Raw genomic sequence first — 21,514 nt, 5'->3', positions numbered from 1 at the left:
AGTCCAATCATTTTAGGGCAGTGCTAGCATGCGGCCCAGTTTTGATCGTTGGGTATGCTCGCTAGCAAAAATCTCTATTTTCATTTTTTTTATTTTTTTAATATTTTTAAATATTTTTAAAAAATAAAAAAATATATATTAAAAATTTTCTTAATTATTATGTAAAAAAAAATTCGCATTTCTAACATTTTTTACCATTTAATCCCCTGTCCTAAGTGTTACAAATAAAAAATTAAAAAAATTGTAGCGGAATGTGCCGGCGGCCGGCGGTGACGAGTTCTGCTCACTAAGCCCGCACCCTACTCACAAGATCTCGGCCGTCCGTTGAATTGGGCCCACTCCTCTGAAACACAGAAACAGAAATGTATATATAAAGGTAGTGGGCCCGACCCATCAACCAGGTCTAACGCGTCCCTTCAATTTGAGACTTTCCAACAGAAAAACCAGCAGGCCTCCCTCTCTCCTTCCCGGCTCCCTCCCTGCCTCACTCCTTTTATCTCGCTCTTTTCCCATTTCGTGACGAATGTATTCCCGGAAGGAAATAAAGAAAGAGCGGAGAAAAGAAGGAATACAATCAATGCCCCAACCGCAAATTAGGAAAATTTCCCCATGACTCTTTCTTCTTGAACCTCTGTTTCTCTACATGACCGCCATAATTTTAATATCTGAATCTTTCTTCTTGTAATTCCTCGACTTTGATTTCGTCTATTTGATCTCTTTTATTTCTTCGGTATCTCCTTACGAAGATCTTTCCTATTGAGGTTTCCTTTTAATAGCTGTCTAGATAATCTGCCACTCTGTTCTATTGGTTTTCATATTGGTGGCTTAGTTTCATACACCTAAGCCCCAATTGCTTTCTAGTTGGTTTTTATGAAGCTTGCGTTTTTTTATGCTTTTCGCTTCGATATCAGGCACCCATTTGGAGAAAAAGGGATGGAGCTTAGGATTTCAATTGTATGTGAATAGTAGTCAGTAGTAATAAAATAAGATGGGAAATATATGTGTGGGGTCGAAAGCTTCTTCCAAGTACGGACTCCTCAATTCGATTTCGAATTCTATTTGGTGGTCTAGATCCCCAGACTGCATTGCTTCTACCAACGGAATAACCAGTGCACCTTCTGTAAATAAAGAACCAGAATCCCCTTTACCTGTTGCACAGAACAAACCCCCAGAAATGGTGAAGATGGTCGATGATGAGACTGAATTGGCACGGCCGCTAAAACATGAGAAGGAGAATAGGTTGGCAAAATCCGAAAACCAGGACGGAAATACTAATGAAACGTTGGATCCAATGAGACACAAGGAAGAGACTGTTAAACCTACACAGCCGGCAAGACCAAAGGAGGAGGAGCAGGAGGTTACTGATAAGCAATCAAGGCCGAGGAATAAACCTTTTAATGTGAAGAGGTTGCCGAGTGCGGGGCTTCAGGCTGGGTCGGTGTTGCAAACAAAGACGGGTCATTTGAAGGAGCACTATAACTTGGGAGCGAAGCTTGGACACGGGCAATTCGGGACGACTTTTCTTTGCGTGGAGAGGGCGACCGGGAAAGAGTTCGCGTGCAAATCCATTGCCAAGAGGAAGTTGTTGACGAAAGAAGATGTGGAGGACGTGAGGAGGGAGATTCAGATAATGCATCACTTGGCGGGACAGCCTAATATAGTCTCAATCAGAGGGGCTTATGAGGACGCTGTTGCAGTTCATGTTGTAATGGAGTTGTGTGCAGGGGGTGAGCTTTTCGATAGGATCATTCAGCGGGGGCATTATACAGAAAGAAAGGCAGCTCAGCTCACTAGGACTATAGTTGGCGTCATAGAAGCTTGCCACTCTTTGGGGGTCATGCATCGCGATCTTAAGCCTGAGAATTTTCTTTTTGTCAATGAGCAGGAGGATTCGTCTCTCAAGGCCATAGATTTTGGATTGTCGGTATTCTTCAAGCCAGGTTTGTTCTCTTTTTCCGTTTTATGTTTTCTTGTGTGTTTCTTTGCCTTCAACTCATTTTTATTGTCATACCAGTAATAATTACCACCCATGTCTAACATTTTAAAATTTCAATAACTCTCCGACATATTGTCATCAACAACATCCTTGTGAACATATTCAGCTCTACTCTTTACTCTTGTAATTATTGTGCCAGAAGTGGTAATATAGACGAAATAGTGCACTTAGTCGTGCCTTGGTTTTTGTTGTCTATTTAATAATGAATCGGTCCAAGTTTTGGCCCTTTTGGGACGGTCTTTCTTGTTTCTGACTACTTTGAACAGTGAAGTGTTGGTTGTAAGATTTAGGCTTGCTAGATTATCATCAATATAGCCTCTAGATCATCATTTCCGATGAGAGACTCCCTCTGGAAGTTTATGAACTTGTCAAGTAAGAAGCAGAGCTCTATGAGATAACCATGATGCATATTACTTTTTCTTGATTATAATGTGATGCTCACTAGATATTACTCGATTATTTGGTTGACTGTGAACTCTATGCCATTTACCCGCTTCCTTTATGCTTATATGATATGCATATTTTCCAATTTTTTGCAGCCTTATACACAATTTTTCTACGTCTATTTTATTACTGACAGTCCCAGATTACAGGAGAGATATTCGGTGATGTGGTTGGAAGCCCATATTATGTTGCCCCTGAAGTTTTGTGTAAGCATTATGGTCCAGCAGCAGATGTTTGGAGTGCTGGAGTGATCCTTTACATTCTTTTAAGTGGAGTACCTCCATTTTGGGCTGGTAATAATCCTAATATGCTGTACAGCATTATTTAGTTTTATTTGTTTTACTTTCATACACGTCTCCATCTTTCTAACAATTCAAAGTTACCGTCCTTTTCTTTTTTCGATTCACTTTGAAATAGAAAGCGAGCACGAGATCTTTGAAGAGGTTTTGCATGGTGATCTTGACTTCTCATCAGATCCCTGGCCTAATATCTCTAAGAATGCGAAAGATTTAGTTAGGAAGATGCTTGTCAGAGACCCAAGAAAGCGGATATCTGCACATGAAGTTTTGTGTAAGTTATTTTGTTTTTCTTTCTTCTTTTTCCCTCTCCATGGATATATATATATATATGTATATATGAGAATAATTGTGACTGGGGGTATGATACTATGATGTATCCTTTAAGTTCACCAACAATTTCAAATAGTCACCAAGTCTTGAATTAAAATGCTAGTTAACTTTCTAAACAAATGGCCATGAATTTTAGTATACAAGTGTTCTCTCTGACTAAGAAGAATATTTTCCTGATAATGTTTGTTTTGGTCCTTGCAGGCGACCCTTGGATTCAGGTTGATGGGGTGGCTCCTGACAAGCCTCTTGATTTCGCTGTCTTGAGTCGCTTAAAGCAGTTTTCTGCAATGAACAAACTTAAGAAAATGGCTATTAGAGTAAGTTATTGCTATTTTGTCATCACGGAGCCAATCCCACGAGTGTTGCTGACAAATTTTTTAAATGTTAAATATGTAAAAGAAATTTTTTCAACCACTATTATCTGCAGGTTATTGCACAGCACCTCTCTGAGGAAGAAATTGCAGGTTTAAAAGAAATGTTTAAGGTGATAGACGCTGACAGCAGTGGTCAAATTACCTTTGAAGAACTCAAAGTTGGACTAAAAAGATTTGGTGCCAATCTCAATGAGTCTGAAATATATGATCTCATGCGGGCAGTAAGTATTGTAGGGGAATCATCTTTTACTCAATATGCTACACTTGAAACCCACAAACTCTCTGCTAGCATGGAAGTGCTACACTTTAAATTATTGATGCTTCACTGCTTTCCTCTAATGGTTAGACTTCTTGCCACTAAAATGGAAGTGGAGGGCAAGAAATACTGACTTAGGTTATATGGTTCTAACTGACAGCTATTTTATTCAGTGAATTTTCTAGGTCTATTTAGTAATTATTCCTCTTTATGCTTGGATCACTGAACTCCATTTTGGCTTTTGGGAAGTCATGCTTTGTCTAAAGTTTTATGTTCTAACGGACAGTCATCCTACTTATTGTGATTTATTGGAGGCTCGAGAGTGTGTCTTCATGGGTAAAAAATACTTAAAATGGCCAATATCCTCACCATCCAACCGGTATTTTACTATACAAAGTTTATTCTGATTGTACCATGCTATTGATGTATGACGTTCTGGTTGCATAGTTTATCTCCCCTGATGGAATCTGATGGTGTCACTGAGAACACCATAGCTGGGTTTTGTTGCTGTCTACCGTTGTTATTTTATGAGTGAGATTCAGGGATTCACCTTGCTAGAAAAATTACAGAACAGACGGATCAATCTTATTTTTTAAGAAACATTATATTCTTGTTGATTTGGCCAGTGTATATGTATTACTTACATATCGAACAGTGGAAGTGGGGTCACGTACTAATAGCAGATTGTATCTTTAACTCTGTTTAACTTCAATGCTGTGTGTACTAATCATATGTACATATAATCAATGGCCCTATTTGTTCTGTAATTACAGGCTGATGTTGATAACAGTGGCACAATTGATTATGGAGAGTTCATTGCTGCTACATTGCATTTAAACAAAATTGAGAGGGAAGATCATCTATTTGCAGCATTTTCATATTTTGACAAAGACAGCAGTGGCTATATCACTAAAGATGAGCTTCAACAGGCCTGCAAGGAGTTCGGCATTGAGGACACCCACTTGGAAGAAATGATCCGAGAAGCAGATCAGGATAATGTAAGTACTTTGCTTTATAATCAAGTAATTTAAATGTAACTTAGAATTGAATAACATATCCTCCCATCAACTCCAAATATAGCATATAGAAAAAGCTATTACAACGATAATTCTACCATCGGAATCTCTGAGACGGGGAGGTCTCAGATCTTGTGTGTGATAATTGATGGATTACTTCAATTCATTCTAATGGTGTTATAAAGTGATAGCTGAGGCAGAGTTTATTGGCATAATTGACGAGAAAATACAATCGAAAGAAAATTTTCTAACCCCACAAACACCCTCTTATCATGGGCTGAATCAAACTTTTTGCTAACAAGTTAATCAGGGTCCACTATTTTAGGGAGAGACACTTGGCTTACAAAAGCCAATGATCAATTCATTATTTTTTTTTTTTATGGTTTTGTAGAGGCATGACATTTTTTCTGATAAGAAAATGGAATTATTATGCCAGCTGGATAGACATTGTCATTCCTGAGCAGCCTCTTAGTTGGAAACCAACTGGATGACAATTACATATAGATCACAAGTTGACCAAATAAATTAAACTGTGTTCTAAACTTGTACGAAGTATTCATTTGACTATGAGGTATTAATGTTGTAATTCATGTCTATTTCGCACATATTCTAAGACGTTCTTTACAATTTATCTTCCAGGATGGACGAATAGATTACAATGAGTTTGTAGCCATGATGCAGAAAGGCAACCCCAGTTTGGGTAAGAAGGATCTAAAGTGTAGTTTTAGCATTGGATTTAGGGAGGCTCTTCCTGTTTATTGAGAGAGTGAGGCCTTCTGTTTCTTTTTCTTTTTTTCTCTTTGATTTTGTATTCTAATTTTTGAGGTTTAAGAGGATGATCAAGTGCTGGTAAATAGTAGATGCTTGATTCCTTACTTGTCAACATGTTGAATTTGCTCAATAATAGTTGCAGTTGATGATTATTATTATGCCTTTACTACTGTAAGTTTGCAGAATAGCTGTATTTTCTCATGTAATTGCCTGCAAGGAATCATTTGCTGGCTTCATTCATCTCTCTAAACTTCTTCCAGATGGCATTATTCTTTCCTCTTCTACCCTACCGAATTAGCATTTGGTAGATTTCAATTGCTGCCATTTGTCAACCACCTGTTGGCCCAATATCAAGAAGCACTGTAAAAGGTTAATTATTAATATTATTGATTACTATTCTGACAATAAATAGTAATTTACTATTACAACTACAATTTAAACTGATTAGCAACAATCAAAGACATGATCAATACCCCCGTTTGGTGAGCGAGAAAATTGAGGAGAAACAATTAGAAAATGGCATTTTTTTATAGGAAGCAGCTCATTGTACATTTAAGAGTATAAAATACACACCAAAAACAGAAAAAACACTTCAATATTGATTGACTTTAAGGATATCAATGATCATGTCTTGCCCTACCACTTTTATTTTGGTAAAATATCCAACAGCTGTACAAATCTTCCCAAGCATATAATAAGACATTCAATCGTATTTAATTCATAGGAAACTAACCTCGTTCTACACATGCTTATACATAATAATAATAATTGCTCTTGAATTAAATACCCAATGATTATCTTATTTCATAGAGTAATATTTTTTTTTATTTTAATTTTTTTTATTCTTAATAATTTATAGGACTCGATGTAAAACTTCACAAAATAAAATTATGTAAATTAGTTCGATACGAGAATCTTAATTTACATATCTGTCTTAATTAAAAATTTGAAAATTTGAATTTTATAGAAAATATATTGAATAACCAACTATATTCTTTTTTATACTAATGTTTGTTAAGAGTATAAATTTTGATTGTGATTGCCATGTCGGCAGCTGACTCACCCACAAAATCTCCAAATATTACCGATGCAAGTTTCTGTCCCTCACAAACAAAACGTGAAGGTGTCGTCCCACTAACTTTCGGTCATGATTCGTCTCCAGCCGCGTGATCCGTAGATTTCTTCCCCCACCCACCATAATCAGATCCGCACGTTATGACAGCTCAAACCAGGTAAGGTAGGTGGGGGTCCACATGTCGAGGTTATCCGAACGTGGGAAGGCGAATCATGTCACTTCGTCGTGCCATGTCATCACCCACGGGAACACTCACCCACGTTTACGAACAGTTTCTTCAGTTATAACTTATGTCAAGCTCCTGTCATTGGTCTATTTCCCGAATTGACTATCATGCCCTTGCTTAGAACGACAAACGCTTCTTTTTTTCCGTTGATAATGAAAAGAGTGCTGCTACACTCACTCTCTCAGTTACCGTTGGAGCTATAGATTTTATTTTATTTTATTTTTATATATATATATATATATTTTTAATATTTTTTAAAAAATAAAAAATTTATAATATTATAAAAAAATACTTTCTTAATTATTAATTAAAAAAATTTTAAAAAATAAAACGATAGAATTGAGCGGTAAAATAAAGAAGAAAAAGTAGTATTATCCTAATGAAAATTTAACTGAAAAAGAAAAATGGAATTGGTGAGCTACGAGAGTTAATAACTTAATATGACTTAACTTAGGAAATATCATTGCAAAGTGCCAAAAGAATTTTTTTTTTTTTTAAATGTCTTTCCCTACCTCAACGCTCACAGCTATGATTAGATCCAGTGGTAGTTCCGTCATTTTATCACTCCTATAATTCCATTCACTTCATTGAAAAGCTCGTCCCTTCTTCAGCTTCTTTCTCTCTGTCTCTTGCGTGTCTCTCGTACCAAAAACCAGCGGAGTGTCTGTCAGCAACTCTCGCTGTAACTTTCGAAGTTTCGAGCTCAACTATCACAAGCACTTCAACTTCGCTAGTGCTTCTAATCTACACCACTCTCAATCTTTCTTCCAAACTCCACTCTATTTCAGGCTTATATACCCAACAAACAATCTTTTATTCAATCTCTATCCTCATCATTCAGGTTTGGAAAAATACTTGATCTTCATCTTGAGCTCAGTGTTTCGCCGTGTCAGCAAGGCTACTATTTAATATTAAAGTCCAAATTCTCACACTCCCAAGTTTACCTAGGTACATGCCGAAACACTTTTAGCATTGCATCTCTTTGACTTCCAATAAATGGGCTTCGAATTCTCAAAAACACGGTTGCTTTGTTTGTCCTATATTTTGTATATTTTGAAGGTTTGATTTGTAGCTAGGTAGTATTGGTATCTGTTCTTTATAATTCAATTTTAAGTATCCTCAACTGGATGTGCTATTGTTTGTAAAACCTTTGCAGTCTATGATGATTTTATTAATCCTCTGTTTGATTGCGGAGCAAATGAAGTGCTAGATGTTAAGATTCGGGATCAACATATCTGGGCAGAAAGTGAAATTCTTTACTTCTAAAATCTATGTTATTCTGATCATACGAACTTGGCGTGTGCGTGTGTTTTCTTATCATTTTACGGAAGATAATCATCTATAGAAGTATTATGAAAGATCCAGAGGATTTTGAAAGAGGGGTGGGATGTTCAGTGGGATCGGGAAAAGGGGTCTGAATTTTGAAACGGTTAGTGCTGCGCAGATGTTCCTTTTACTGGAGGGATTTTCGTAGTTATTTGTGAAGCATGGTGGGGGAAGGAGGGGAAATACTAGTGAAAGGCTTGAGAATGTATCATGGGGGGAGAAGGAAAGCCATTACGATCTGGAGCTTGCATGCATTTTCGTGAATGCGATGCGTAGAAATTGTTACGGCAGTTGAATTTAGTAAAAAACCAATACTAGATGAAGAAGGCATGCTAGTGTGAAGGAAGAGCTTCAATATACATACATACATACGTACATACATATATACATACTGCGGTATTGACAATTAGATTTGACTGGTTCTGCAGAAATTATTCTTTCCTGTCTGTACGCCTCTGTCACGCAATGGAGTCTAAAAATGGGGTTACTTTGGTGGATGAGAGTTGTGTTATTGAGAGAAAATATGTGGAAGAATCAGCTGTGGACATGAACAAAGAGAGTGAGAATGTCCATGACTCTGAAGTTCCCTCCATGAATGGAATATCTGAACCAGTCAAGAAAGCTGAAAGCTTTAATTCTGCTGAAGTGATGGTTAAAGCCTCTGCAACAGCCTGTACAAGTAAAAATTCAAAATCTACAAAGGTTCTGTGCAAAGAATTTTCTCACATTAGCTGAATTTTCCCATGTTGGATGCACATTGTATTAATAGTTTGGGTCTATTTATCTTTTTGCTGTCAGGAACCCGGAACTCTACATGGGGATTCTCCAAAGACCAATAAACTGGCCAAGAATAAAGCCAATCTGAAAGCCACGACTCCATTTTCTCGAAACCGGAAATCAGTCCTCTCACAGAGTCTTTCCTTCCCAGCAAGAGGTGGTCATTTTGATGTTACGAACAAGAGCATTGATGTGTATCCAGTGAAAAGAGAAGACAAAGATGCTCAAAGACACGTAACTTCCAGTTTAATTAATCCAAACAGCCCTGCATCCACCGGAATCCCCTCCAAGGCTGCAAATACAACAATAAGTGGAGCTTCTGGTCGGCGGAATTCTTCAGCATCCATGCCTAGTATTAGACGCACTGTGGTAATTTTTTCTTTCTTTTTTTTTTCATTTTTGTCGTCAGTATGGTCCTTCCATTTCATGCCCTACTCTGTGCTAAGTAAGTTCTTGCTAGGATCAGCCTGGGAAGTCCGGTTCTTCGAATGAAACTAGTAACTACCGCCCTGATGAGGAATCCCTGTGAGTTACGACATTTGTCAAAATAATTTTGTTATAGATTTTGGGAGAGGCGTTGTTTTTCGCTGAATAATTCTCAGGCTGTTATGTGATGTGATTGCAGATCATCGGTTAATCAGGACTTGAATTCTATAAAAGCAGCACTGCTGGCGAAAGAGGAGGATGATGTTCGCTCCATAACTTCGTACGATTCTTGATCAGAGTTCTTCTTTCTTTTCTTTTCTTTTCCCCTTGTTGCAAGCATAATCGTTCATTTTTCTCGCCACTTTCTCTTCAGTTTTTATAAGTTCCTTGTTATTACATTGGAATTCCCGTAATGTTCTTTGTTGTTATTATCAGAAGTGCTACTCCTCGTGAGCGGAGGAGCAGCAGTTTAGGATTTTCTTTCAGGTTGGAGGAACGAGCTGAAAAGCGAAAGGAGGTTGTTGATGCACTGTAGTCCTCGTTAAGATTTTTTTTCCTTTTCTAAATGCAAAACACTGATCACTTTCGTTTTTTGTTGACCAGTTCTTTTCAAAATTAGAAATGAAGATTCAGGCCCGAGAAGTAGCAATAACTGACTTGCAAGCAAAATCAAAGGTGTTGGGACATTATTTTTATCCACCTAAAAGATAATTTTCTTTCTTTTCATCAATCTGTTTTTCTTCGGTTTTTGGCTTCCGTATCTCATCATGTCTGTCCCATTTCAGCTATTTACTACATTTTTCATTCTGGGTATCTTGCAGGAAAACCAGGAGGCGGAGATCAAGCGACTGAGAAAAAGCCTGACATTTAAAGCTACACCGATGCCAAGCTTCTACAAAGAGCCACCTCCAAGAACTGAAATAAAGAAGGTAACTCGTCTTTTCATTTTTACGCCTGACTTTGTGATTTCATGGAATAGTAGTACCTTACTTTCTTTTGTATATGCAACCCTGCGTCTACTCATTGACCTAGATACCAACCACACGCCCAATATCTCCAAAGCTGGGAAGGCAAAAGAGCTCTGTGACGGTGATAAACAACTCTTCTGAAGGTGATGGATCTGATCTTAGCCCACGTCCGAACCCATCTCCGAAGCTCGGGAAGAACAAGAATTCCATTACCGTAAACAACCCTTCAGAAGGCAGTGGGTCTTGTCGTAGCCCACATCTTAACCGAGAACAGAGCGATTCAAACAAAGGGTTACGAGCAGAATCTGATAAAAATGTTGTTGCTTCAAAGAAACCGATTAGAAAGTCCCAACCCAAGCTTCAGACTCGGGAAATTGCTGCCACTAGAACTGAAAAAGAGCCTGCCAAGTCTGAAACAGAGGCCCCGGGAGAAGATAAAGCATCCAGGGGAAAAAATGAAGAAAGCCAGAACCCATCTACGTGTCTTTCGGAATGCAAAGATAATATAGACCCAGAATCTGCAATGGATACCGCCAAGAACAACAATGCAACGGTTCTGAATTCACCTACCCATGAGATTATGCCACATGAAGTTTCCGTTGGAGGTTACCGTTAAAGACATCATTTTGGACCTTATATTGCATAGGTTTAAAGTTTGAAGTTTCATTAAACTTTTCAGAAAGAAGAGAGTTCCCTGTTATTGTGAAGAAAAATTCTTATCATCAGTCACTATTCATCACTCCACACTCCACACACATCTTATGAAACAGAAAAACATCACATACCTTATGAAAAACAACCCACATTCTCTATGAAAAAGCTATAAATGTGGAGTGTGAGATATCTACAGTGACTGATCTGTAGAATTACTCGTTTGTGAATATTGTGGTTTTGAGAAAAGCATGCAAGTCGAATATTTTGTTAATGTACAAGTTGATATGATTATACTCGGTCTCTTTTGCATCGTTGTATCATTGCCATATGGAAGTGTTTGCCGCAGTAATCTATTCCACTTTCACGCGTAGTTTAAGTTAATGAATCTGCTGCTGAGTGCTGCATGATATCATCATTTGCAGGCAATTGATGATGAGCCCTTCTTTTTTCTTGTTTTGCATTAGATCAGGGAGTCACAGGTAAGCAATTATTCATTATGAAGATATACAGGTAAACTAAACCAAAGAAATATTTTCTTACCGCTCATTACATAAGGTGGCAATTTGACAAGGCTTTCTTTCTTCTCATTGTTTGGAACAAGGGTATCAAATTTTCTTGATTTCATGGCCAAATCAAACTTTCCTCGGTGCTTGAAAGAAACCATTTTGCTGGTCCCATAAAACAAAAACCAAGAATGGTGACCAATGAAATATAAACATACACTTGCTTTTGCATTCGTAGTTGACGTTTTTCTCAGTCAATTAAGCTCCACTCTGAGATGAGAAATGAGGAACCCTGCCGAGAGGAATCATTAGATCCTTCATAATCTCATACTCCTCCACACTTATTTGGGCACCATCCAACACCTATTTAGCCAACAACAAAACAAGGAGTCTGGTTAAAATTTTCCTCGCTCAGAACAAGCAGTGAACATCTGTCATTGTAAAAAATAGAATCCACACTGACAAAATTCAAAAAATAAAGGTATCTATCTCATGAATCTCTACATCCAGAGTTCTCTCTTAAATATTAGGCAGCCGGTACTCCTAAGAACTTGGATTTTTCACATTCAACATCAAATGTTTCTTTTATTTTCCACAAATAGCCTCATATGCCAATTCAATCTCTTTGGATCTGATGGCTGATCAGCAATCACCATTCTTTGTAATATAATAAATCTAAATAAACTCTCATAAATAACAACGAAGTATATAACACCTAACTGCACTACCATAATTTATCTTTGTACAATACCCAACTGTAAATCCAACACGTATTGTTTTGTCAAGCATAACATATCGCTACTGAGAATTCACCATAAGTTAAACATATAAGATGATAACACAATATAATGTATGGTCTCACCTTTGTCAAAAACATCCTCCTATTAGTCAAGTGTGAGGTAAGTGCAGGGATCCTACAAACAGAGAGAGCTTCAATAAACAGAAGAACAATCACTTGCCACTGTTTCGATCTGAAAGCTGGAAGTGCATCCATAAAAGTCATTGTATCCAACAAGCGCCCCTGCATAAGAACTTGTCAGAGATCCTTCACCAATCAAAAAATCCCATCTAATGTCTGTATAAACCACACTAACTTCAGATGATATTTTGCAAAAAATTAGAAAATGAAGCAAGTCTAAAAAGCATTTGACTGTCATGCAGGGTAGTATCGACATCCCTTAGAAAAATGGAAAACAGACAACCAGCAAACTGACAGGTTCAAAATCAATACCAATCCTCGCTCCAAAATAGATATTGGTGTTGGCAGTCTCAAATCAGCAACTAGTCCAGGCAAAGCCCGAGCAAGACAACCAGCAAGAGTTTGCTTTATTTCAGAAGAACGACCATCTGCCAAGACAATCTTATTTGGGTACTCCCTCCCATTAATGGAATGGTACTCTTCATGAAAACTCTCATCCCTCCCATATATATAAGCCAAAGAAGATGCTGTTGTCCATGCAAAGAGAGCCATCCACATTGTGGCAAAAGGTGATAACTGAATGACAAAAAGGTTGTATCTAGTCAGACATTAATAAAACTAGTGAAACAAAACTGATTGTGGCCCTGTTTAGGACAGAGAAACTTACGGTCAAATTGAAACCCTCTGGCGGAGCATCATACCACGAATCTTCAGGGTTAAACAACTCAGAATGTGAAACCCCAGGATTTCTAGGCCAATTTAAAGGAGCTGGTTCTGATTCGAGCATATCAATATCATCCATCAATTCCCCTTCATCCACATCTTGTGGATGTGGCAATATAATAATTCCAGCTTCAGAGACTGGATATTGAATGCAAGAAAATACAGGAAAAGAAAAGGTCAGTACTTTAGTAGAGCCATCAAACCAAATATTAGTAAGATAACACAAACTTAAAGACAGTGCTTTACCGGCATCTCTGGCATCAGATTCTCCAGAAGCAACAGCCTCTGCTGCCTCGTTTAATGCTATTGCACAAGCTTCTGCCCACTCAAAGCGTAACTTTTCATCATTATCTTCCACATCTTTAGCACTTAATCTTTCAGGAGCTTCCTTTTTATCTTCTATATCTCTAAGCTCACAAAGATTTCCATCCCCACTGCCATCAACTTTCTCATCAGCCCAGGTAACAGTGCGACCAGATTTTTTCATACCTGAAGGTTTAAAAGAGGATTTGAGTGTAGTTTCCTTTGACATAGCCGCTTTCTCAATGTCGGCTTCCTCTTCTGCTTCTGCAGTACTTACACTGGAACTAGTAGGGCAGGGGTTTGAAGTTGAAGGCAACCCTATGATGCTATGATCACCTTTGGTGGCCATTCTACTCTCTTCCCCTTTTGATTTTCTTGATTTCCTTTCACCAGCATTCTTTGTGGGAGTGGATGGTTTTTCACATATGGCGACTTGATCCTCCAAGTCTTTACAATTCACTTTTCCTTTCGGTTCCCTTATTTTAGCATCAGAAGGAGTCTTTGTTGAACCTGATGGCATTTTTGAGACACTATATTCATCTTCAGTGATTATAGTACTGATGAAGTCCATCTCATTGATGACGAAGTCTGTTTCACTATTCAATTTGGTATGTCTAGCTTTGGACCCTGCAACATACAATCCAAGCTCATTTTGATGCTAAAAGTTATTTCCCACTTTTATCAGCAACCTAAGTGAACGTTAGTTTCTTTAAGATACAACTTAACAATCGCACATCTGTGATGGATCTGGTCTAACAAACGAAAGTGGCACACTTAAAAAGAGATGCACGCTCCAAGATGAAACTTTAAAGATCATACCTCCTTTGGGATTTTTCAAAGGTGAGGACTTGGAACTGCGTTCCCTCTGTGGAACATAGCCTTCAATTGCATTTGATGGACCAACCCACTCCTCCAAAGGCACTTCCCCAACCTTGGTTTTTGGTTTCTCCTGAATTGTCAAGCCAGACAATCCTAAATCCCCATTCTTTCCCAAACCATCCTTGGAGTCCAAACTCAAGTTCCCAAACAACCTCAAAACCTCATTAAGTTTATCCAAGTCCAAAACTGAGCATCTCTCATCTTGCAAGCTCTTAGCAAAAGCTTGACTGTTAACAGCACAGCTTGAAGAGCAATACATGTATGTCTCCTGTAGGTCATAAACCTTGTGTTCCTTCAAGGAAATGCGGTACCGCCCCTTCCGAGGGCGATCAGCTGGCAGAGGATTGCGGCAAAGAGGGTAGCCGCAGAAGTTCACAATTGAACGCTCAGTCACAACGTCTTCATAGTCACTGCAAGACATCAGAGATCCAGCAGCAAAAAGCTGGTTTTCAGCTTGGATGCCTTCAAGGAGGGAAAGTTGCAGTTTGTAAACAGCATCTTTCACTGAGATTGATTGATCCTTTGCCATTGGAGGAAATCTTCTGAAGTAAAGATAGAGTTAGATGAATTTCAGAGTGAAAATCTTTCAAAAAAATTGCAAGTTCCCACTCCATGCCATGTCAGCCGGTTTGAAGCAAATGTGATAAAATGAATAGGAAGTGTAGCATTACTCGTATGAAAAAAGAATAATAATTATAACAGCTCCAACCAATTTTAGCGCTGCAGTGTTTCCTCATCAGCCAGGCAGGCACATATATATGGGTGCACAGGAAAAGAGATGAAAATATATATCAGAAGCTCACGAATTATAAATCATCACGCGCGTATCAAAGCTTATGGATTACAAATGACCCTCTCATATCTCTGTTCCAACTTGAAAATTTCTCCACAAGTATGCCTTTACAGCCCAAAAAAATACAAACAATCTTACTTCTTTTCCAAATCGAAGGCACGTGCATAGAAAACATATATTTGCAAATCAAACTCGGAAATCCTACATTTTCTCTAAGTCCAAACAGAATCAATAGATATCAAACTTACAGCTAACCTAAAGCACCCAAGAGCTCGCGCGCGCACACTTTTTTTTTTTTTTATATATAAGTACGTGCGCACACATACAACAATAAAATATAAACCCGGAAAAGAAACCCTAAGTGAAACAGACCTAGCCTTAGACTTTGATGTTGATTGTTGGCTATATGCAGTGACTTTGTGTAAACAGGTGTAAGTTCGAATTCACCAAAAGTAAACAGGCAGAATCTTAGCTCGAGGTGCTGCAATTTAGGAAATTTCATAAGAAAACCCTAGATACCGAGGTGTCGGAAGAGTTTTCTCAACTTTTATGGTGATATAAAATCAGAAGCAATTCAAAGTTATAACTTCTATGAAACACTCGAGAGCCATTGCAGGTGTTATCTGCGACCCAATCAAATTCAGATGAAGTTTTAGAAACTCTTTAAAACCGGATTCGGAAATTTCAGTTCAACATATACAAAGTTACCAGGAAGCGGGAGAGAGGGTTGCTTGGAGGGACGCAGGAGACGACGAAATTGGGGGTTTAGAAGGGCTTCGATGGCTTATATGAGCTCGGGGCTTGAGAGGAAAAAACAAGGAAACTCAATACTCCAATAGCGGAACCCTGGCCCATATATAGTCTTGGGCCCTTTTAATAAACACCACAGGCCCATATAACAGAATTTAGGGGATATATATTTCAAATAAAAATTCTTCTCATTAGTCATTATTCATCATCTCACACTTTACACTTTATAAAAAACACCCTCATATCTTATGAAAAATACCTCCATACTCTATAAAAAAAATTATAGATATGAAATGTGAGAGTACATAGTGACTGATTCATAATAAATTTCAATTAAATAATTATTATATAGTTATGAATTATTCTATTTTTAAGCCGTGGAGTAAAATACGTCATTCATATCACTTAAATGATAAAAATTGATTTGTAATAATAAGATTTTAAAATTTATCTTTTAAATTAAATTATATCATATAAATAGTATTCTACACACCGAATTGAGAGTATAATTTTTTCAAAACAATTTATACATTGGTAAGAGTACTTTTGAAGCTCACAAGCTCAAAATCAAAGGGATAATTACCCTTAAGACTGCCAAATAACTTTCAAGTTAGCTAGTCAATTCTCATTTAAAACGACATGGGATCTTAAATACAACCGACATGTCTATTTTTTTCTGATCTTTCTAGTTATGTACAGGTATTAAGGTAATGGACTTTAATTACTTGGTGGATTTAGAGGTAACGTAAGTTTGTTTGCAACTCGAAGTTAGGATGAAATAAAATGGTTAGGATATCAAAATCCCACGCCATTATCGTATAAAATGATGAGACTCCTTTTGGAATGGACACTGCGCCTATTGGAGTCGAGAGTTTCAACCCATGCTTCAAACCGATTATTGTAATTGCAATTTATTTTTAAACATTTTTTTTAAAAAATACATAAATTTAATAATATCCGTTTCCTTAACTATTAAAAATATTTTTTTAAAAAAAGGGTTAAAATCATCGTTTCAATTCATCAGTTCAAAAAGCATTTCAAAAGGGTATTGTTCAAGAAAATGCAAGTGCGAATGAGAGCTTATATTGATTATCATTCCAAGTGGTGGGATACGACAAAAGATTGGGCACATTTTCTTTTACACGTGATTGCGTGAGGCTGAGGTTATCTTGAACGCTATAATTGCCTAATCTTAGATGGAACTCTCGTAAATTTTATAAATAAAAAAATAATTTTTTTATACTATTTTAAGATAAAATCTACTTATTTATAATAATTTATATATTTAAAACATCTGCTAATCATTTCTCAATTCTCACACTATGTACGGAATGAAAGATTAAGGTTGATAAAAAAAAAAAAAATTTAAATAGAAGTTAAAAGTTAAATAAAATATTATTTTTTAATATTATTATTATTTAAAAATTAAAAAAATTAAATTATTTATTATATTTTATATAAAATTTAAAAAAAAAATTATACTAATAAAATAAGATAAAAGAGCGGTTCTTTTGCAGTTTTTTCTTTCTCAGTACAGTACTTCCTGCCCTTGGAAGTTTTGATGTGTTTGCATTTGCAATTCATCAGCCATGGCTTTTGTATATGTAAAAATTTTGCCTCAATCTCATGTGGCAAGTGCCGATGCAATGCATTAGAGCGTGTGCGCTTCGAAACTTCCTTGTCTTATTTTTTTATAGCCATAGCTGGTTTTGCTGTTTTTTAAAAAAAAAAAAGAAAATTATTTTCCCAACCTGCCTTAATGTGTCATCCATTTAAGTTGTATTCAATTTATCAATGACCAAACTGAAAAGATTCTTTTAATGTTTTTGGAGTCAAACGTTACTCAAACCCGATAATGTTTTAGGTGAGCAATTATTCCCGTGTTGATCGCATTGTCTGGTCTCGTAGCCACCGTCATTTCGTTTTATTTCTTCTAATCAAATCCAGCGTTTGTTTAGTTTGGACTCTAACCCCCCCAACCAAATCCTTTGAGAATATGCCCTCCAACCACTGAATTTCATACTAATATACCAATGTAAAAAAAAAAAAAATTAAATGTTCTAGTTGAGCAAACAAAAGTACGAGTGTCGAGCCACAGGTACATGCCAAGCTGTATCATAACCGGACTCGGTCTATTTCAGATATTTTCTGCATATAAATATAATATTTAAATCCCACAATAATTAATATTGTCTACTGCCAATATATGGGATTCAATTCTATATCTCTCTCTTTTCTATTTTTTTTTTTTAATAAGGCCTCTTTTATTTTCATAAATATTATCATCTTATACCGTCTCATAATTATAATTTTTTTAAATTTTTACACCAAAATAAAATAAATAATTCAATTTTTTTAAATTTTAAAATAAAAATAATATTAAAAAATATATTTTAATAATAATTTATTCAACTTTTAACCTTTTATTTCAATCCATCTCGTCTGAAAAAATAAAAAATCTTAAACGAACACGTCCCAAAAAATAACCAATAATTGACCTACAGCCTGTTTTTCATCTCTAGTACTAAATGACAAGGAACACCAAGAGGACCATCAGGTCTGCTGTCTAATATCAGCAAAATAATAAAGCACACAACTACCAACCTAATTGTCACCACAGTTTCAACTTCAATGGAGAATATACATCCCAAGCCAATACGATGGTCCAATTTCATACACACAATCACAATATGACAGTAAAGAATATTTACGTTTCAGTGCGATTTACGAGCAATGGATTCACAAACAGGCCAAAAAAAAAAACAAAGCTTAGTCATGAAATTCGAACATCTTGGGAGGTTGTTTTATGCATTATACAGAGACTGCGAATCAAAGAGGAAAAAAAATCGTGATTATGGTATTTATAGCCAAAAAACAGAGACCTTTCTCTTCTGCAACGTAAACGCTCCCTCCAATTAACTATGCATCCATTGTATTAGATGGAATCATCCTACAACTGCATATAACAGAAATTACTTAGCCAAGGAAACCTATTTGAATCAAATTAGAAAGAATGTAAGGGAAGTGTCTTTACCATTTATGAACTGTTTACAAGACATCATTTTTCCTTCTGGGTTTTGTATATTCATTGACAAGTAGATAAACGGGAATCCTGTCCAAAAGCTCCAAGCATCCTACATGCTACTTCCAGCAACTTCCCTGTCATAAGAAATTAGGTACAACTTAAGTCAAACACAAGATAAAAACCTTCTAGTTCTACATCACATCCGTAAAAACTTAAGCAACTCCTCCTCAGCATGGACCTAGTCCACGAAAATTATGGCATCATCTCCATTTCACTTCTCACCGACACATTTGATTCGCTCAATGTTGCTCTCATCAGAAACCCAAAAATCCACTACGATCCATTATCAACGCAACACAGGTCAAAACCCATCATCCCCAACATGTTCACACCAAACAGAAACCCCGAAATTGGTCGGGATAACTGGGACGGGAATAGCATATCTCCGACAAATATTATCCCATCAACTCGGAAGTTTCAGTTTCCCCTACCAACCTAAGCCAAAAAAGCATGACTGTGCCTGGTGTTCAAATTCAGTACCGGATGAAACTAACCCATACTACTTACCCGCCCGCGCCTAATATTAGAAAGAACCAACCACGAACTAATTAAACAAAGAAATTAGCAATATTACCTAAGCAGTTAACCGATCAATGATGGAGTAACTTAACAAGTCACATACCTCTTCTTGGCTTGGTGACAACCTTGACAACTGAAGCTGTTTTCTTCTCTGTCTTCAGCTCCTCCTCCTCCTCCGCTGGGAACAAAACACCGTCAATCCCTTGCACAGAAATTCTCCCGTCTGTGTAAATATCGGGGTCGAACAGATACGCCGACCCATCTCCCTGCCCGAATTTGACAGAACCATCAGCCTCCTGAGCCACAACCTTGTGCGGTAACCTCAGAGTATCGTAACGGACCTTTCCAAACCTCCTCACCGCATTGTACATACTCTCCTCGGTCTGATACTCCGGTATGATATGGTAGTATATTATTTGCTCCGGTGCACCGGGCTCACTCAATTGATCCGTCGTCAGCTTCGCCATGGCCTCGTCATTAGGAGCTAAGACGGTCAAAACGTATCCCTCGGAGACCAACCTTCCCATTTCGGTGGCTAGGGAGGTTAGATTCACCAAAATATCGGCCATCTCGTTGTAACCACCGTAATGCAAAAGGGTGTGGATAAAGTCCTTGACCTGGCGCATACCATTGAAGTGACCGTGGGGTCCTCCGGGTCCTGGCGCCGGTGCCGGAGCCAGGGATGGGCCTGGTGCCAATGCATCGTAAATCGGAAGAACCGGCGGGGCTCCGGCCGGGACAGGTGCTGCCGGTTTCTTCAACCGGTGGGTCCTGGGGTCCACCTCGGGTGCGCCTTCCGGTAAGACCGCGGAAATCGACCGCAGATTCCTTCTCCGGTTGAAATCCTCCTGTACTGATCGGGGAATCAGCATCCGTTCGATCCCGTGAATTACACCGTCAGGGCGGATGACGTCATCCGGTCGAACAATTTCGGCAGAGTCAATGATTCTCTTGCCGGAACCCTGGCTTCTCAAATATACGTGGTCATTACAGAGGTTTGGGTGCCGAACCGGCCCAGAAGACTGGCGGGGCCACTCGTCCGAACCGATTCGTCTGGGAACAATGTGGAACATCAAGAGTGTCTGGAGGGACTTGAGGTTCCCGGGAGCGAGCAAGAAGCGCTTGAACTCGGGGTCGAGTCCTCGCTCGAGAGCTTCATTTCTCGGCGCGAAGATGGTGATGTTGTGTTTCCCCACGGCTTCCTCGAGGGTTTGTAAAAGAAGGGCTTTCTCCACGAGTTCAGCGAGCTCAGTGTAATGCGAATCGAGGAGGGCCACGAGGACCGAGTTAGAATTTATCTGGCCCGAGCTCCCAGAAGAAGAAGATTTAGAGATTGGACTTTGTGGCAATGTCACATGGGTTGCCGAAACTGAAAGAATGAAGAGGGCGAAGAAGAAGGAAACAAGTTTAGAGACACCATAGAGGTGGAGATCCATGGCGCTCATAGAAAACAAGAACTTCGACTCGCACCGTCTGGACTGATGTTTTAGCATTGAAGCAGTAAAGTGGGCGGGTGGGTTTTGCTTGGAGAAGAAACGCGCGGAGGAAGAGAGAGAAGTGAAAGCTAAGACATTTTATGGTGGGTTCAAACAGGCTGGATGTAGGGACCACACGGTAGTGACAGGAATCACGAGCTGGACGGCTTCAAGCTCCGAGGTAGTCCCAACTCCAAGCCACCGCTTTCTGTCTTTGAGCCACCATTTTTTCATGCCAAAGCAAACACCGAAATTCTACTGCTTTATTAGTTAAAAGTAATATCTTATTTTTATTTTTATTTGATTTTATAAATACTTACATTATTTTTAATTTTTTTTTTTAAAGAATGGAGTACTAATGACCCATAACACTTTAATATTATAAAATAAAAATAAAATAATGATATAATAGGTAAATTATTTCCTAAAAATGATAATACCACTATTTTTAAACTCATATTTTAGAAACTTCCATTGCTTCGGCGTGGAAAGTTATTATTTTAAAATTTCTCAATCTAAAATGAATACTTTAATAGTTGTTGGTATTGAAATTGTTTTCAATCAACAACATAATTTAAGAGACCGTGAAAAAACAAAATTATCCAAAGATTTTCTAACTTTAGAGAG

The 21,514-nt window shown here is 37.8% G+C and overlaps 4 protein-coding genes across 11 annotated transcripts; 2 read left to right on the top strand and 2 right to left on the bottom strand.

Annotated features, from left to right (window-relative positions):
* The first annotated feature begins 399 nt into the window (after nt 1-399).
* LOC109013506 (calcium-dependent protein kinase 26-like) lies at nt 400-5,648 on the top strand. The gene is made up of 7 exons (XM_018995618.2): nt 400-1,940; nt 2,590-2,733; nt 2,858-3,010; nt 3,271-3,386; nt 3,497-3,664; nt 4,473-4,697; nt 5,355-5,648. Exons 1-7 carry the CDS (start codon nt 989-991, stop codon nt 5,475-5,477), a joined length of 1,881 nt encoding a protein of 626 aa, XP_018851163.1. The 5' UTR covers nt 400-988; the 3' UTR covers nt 5,478-5,648.
* A 1,765-nt stretch (nt 5,649-7,413) lies between these two features.
* LOC109013507 (protein WVD2-like 4) lies at nt 7,414-11,387 on the top strand. 5 transcript variants are annotated; one of them, XM_018995621.2, is made up of 9 exons: nt 7,414-7,735; nt 8,542-8,815; nt 8,912-9,259; nt 9,357-9,415; nt 9,516-9,596; nt 9,752-9,833; nt 9,920-9,991; nt 10,138-10,245; nt 10,349-11,387. In XM_018995621.2, the coding sequence occupies exons 2-9, from the start codon at nt 8,579-8,581 to the stop codon at nt 10,898-10,900; spliced, it is 1,539 nt and encodes a 512-aa protein (XP_018851166.1). In that variant the 5' UTR covers nt 7,414-7,735; nt 8,542-8,578; the 3' UTR covers nt 10,901-11,387. The 5 variants fall into 5 exon arrangements, with proteins under 5 accessions (XP_018851166.1, XP_018851165.1, XP_018851164.1 ...); XM_018995620.2 differs by having other exon boundaries at nt 9,351-9,415; nt 9,755-9,833; XM_018995619.2 differs by having other exon boundaries at nt 9,351-9,415.
* A 91-nt stretch (nt 11,388-11,478) lies between these two features.
* LOC109013504 (putative RNA polymerase II subunit B1 CTD phosphatase RPAP2 homolog) lies at nt 11,479-15,838 on the bottom strand. 4 transcript variants are annotated; one of them, XM_018995614.2, is made up of 7 exons: nt 15,767-15,838; nt 14,206-14,807; nt 13,330-14,013; nt 13,028-13,221; nt 12,673-12,936; nt 12,304-12,462; nt 11,479-11,804 (listed from the first exon to the last, which is right to left on the bottom strand). In XM_018995614.2, exons 2-7 carry the CDS (start codon nt 14,792-14,794, stop codon nt 11,700-11,702), a joined length of 1,995 nt encoding a protein of 664 aa, XP_018851159.1. In that variant the 5' UTR covers nt 14,795-14,807; nt 15,767-15,838; the 3' UTR covers nt 11,479-11,699. The 4 variants fall into 4 exon arrangements, with proteins under 4 accessions (XP_018851159.1, XP_018851161.1, XP_018851160.1 ...); XM_018995616.2 differs by having other exon boundaries at nt 14,206-14,804; nt 15,767-15,815; XM_018995615.2 differs by having other exon boundaries at nt 15,431-15,812.
* Nucleotides 15,839-18,449: 2,611 nt separating this feature from the next.
* LOC109013503 (fasciclin-like arabinogalactan protein 17) lies at nt 18,450-20,961 on the bottom strand. Its single transcript, XM_018995613.2, has 3 exons — nt 19,516-20,961; nt 18,843-18,967; nt 18,450-18,764 (listed from the first exon to the last, which is right to left on the bottom strand). Exons 1-2 carry the CDS (start codon nt 20,903-20,905, stop codon nt 18,894-18,896), a joined length of 1,464 nt encoding a protein of 487 aa, XP_018851158.1. The 5' UTR covers nt 20,906-20,961; the 3' UTR covers nt 18,450-18,764; nt 18,843-18,893.
* Nucleotides 20,962-21,514: the final 553 nt, after the last annotated feature.

Source organism: Juglans regia, chromosome 4 (genome assembly GCF_001411555.2).
Source record: "Juglans regia cultivar Chandler chromosome 4, Walnut 2.0, whole genome shotgun sequence".
In the NCBI taxonomy this organism is placed as follows: Eukaryota; Viridiplantae; Streptophyta; class Magnoliopsida; order Fagales; family Juglandaceae; genus Juglans; species Juglans regia.
The sequence above is the reverse complement of the archived record's forward strand: the minus strand, read 5'-3'. Positions and strand labels throughout refer to the sequence as shown.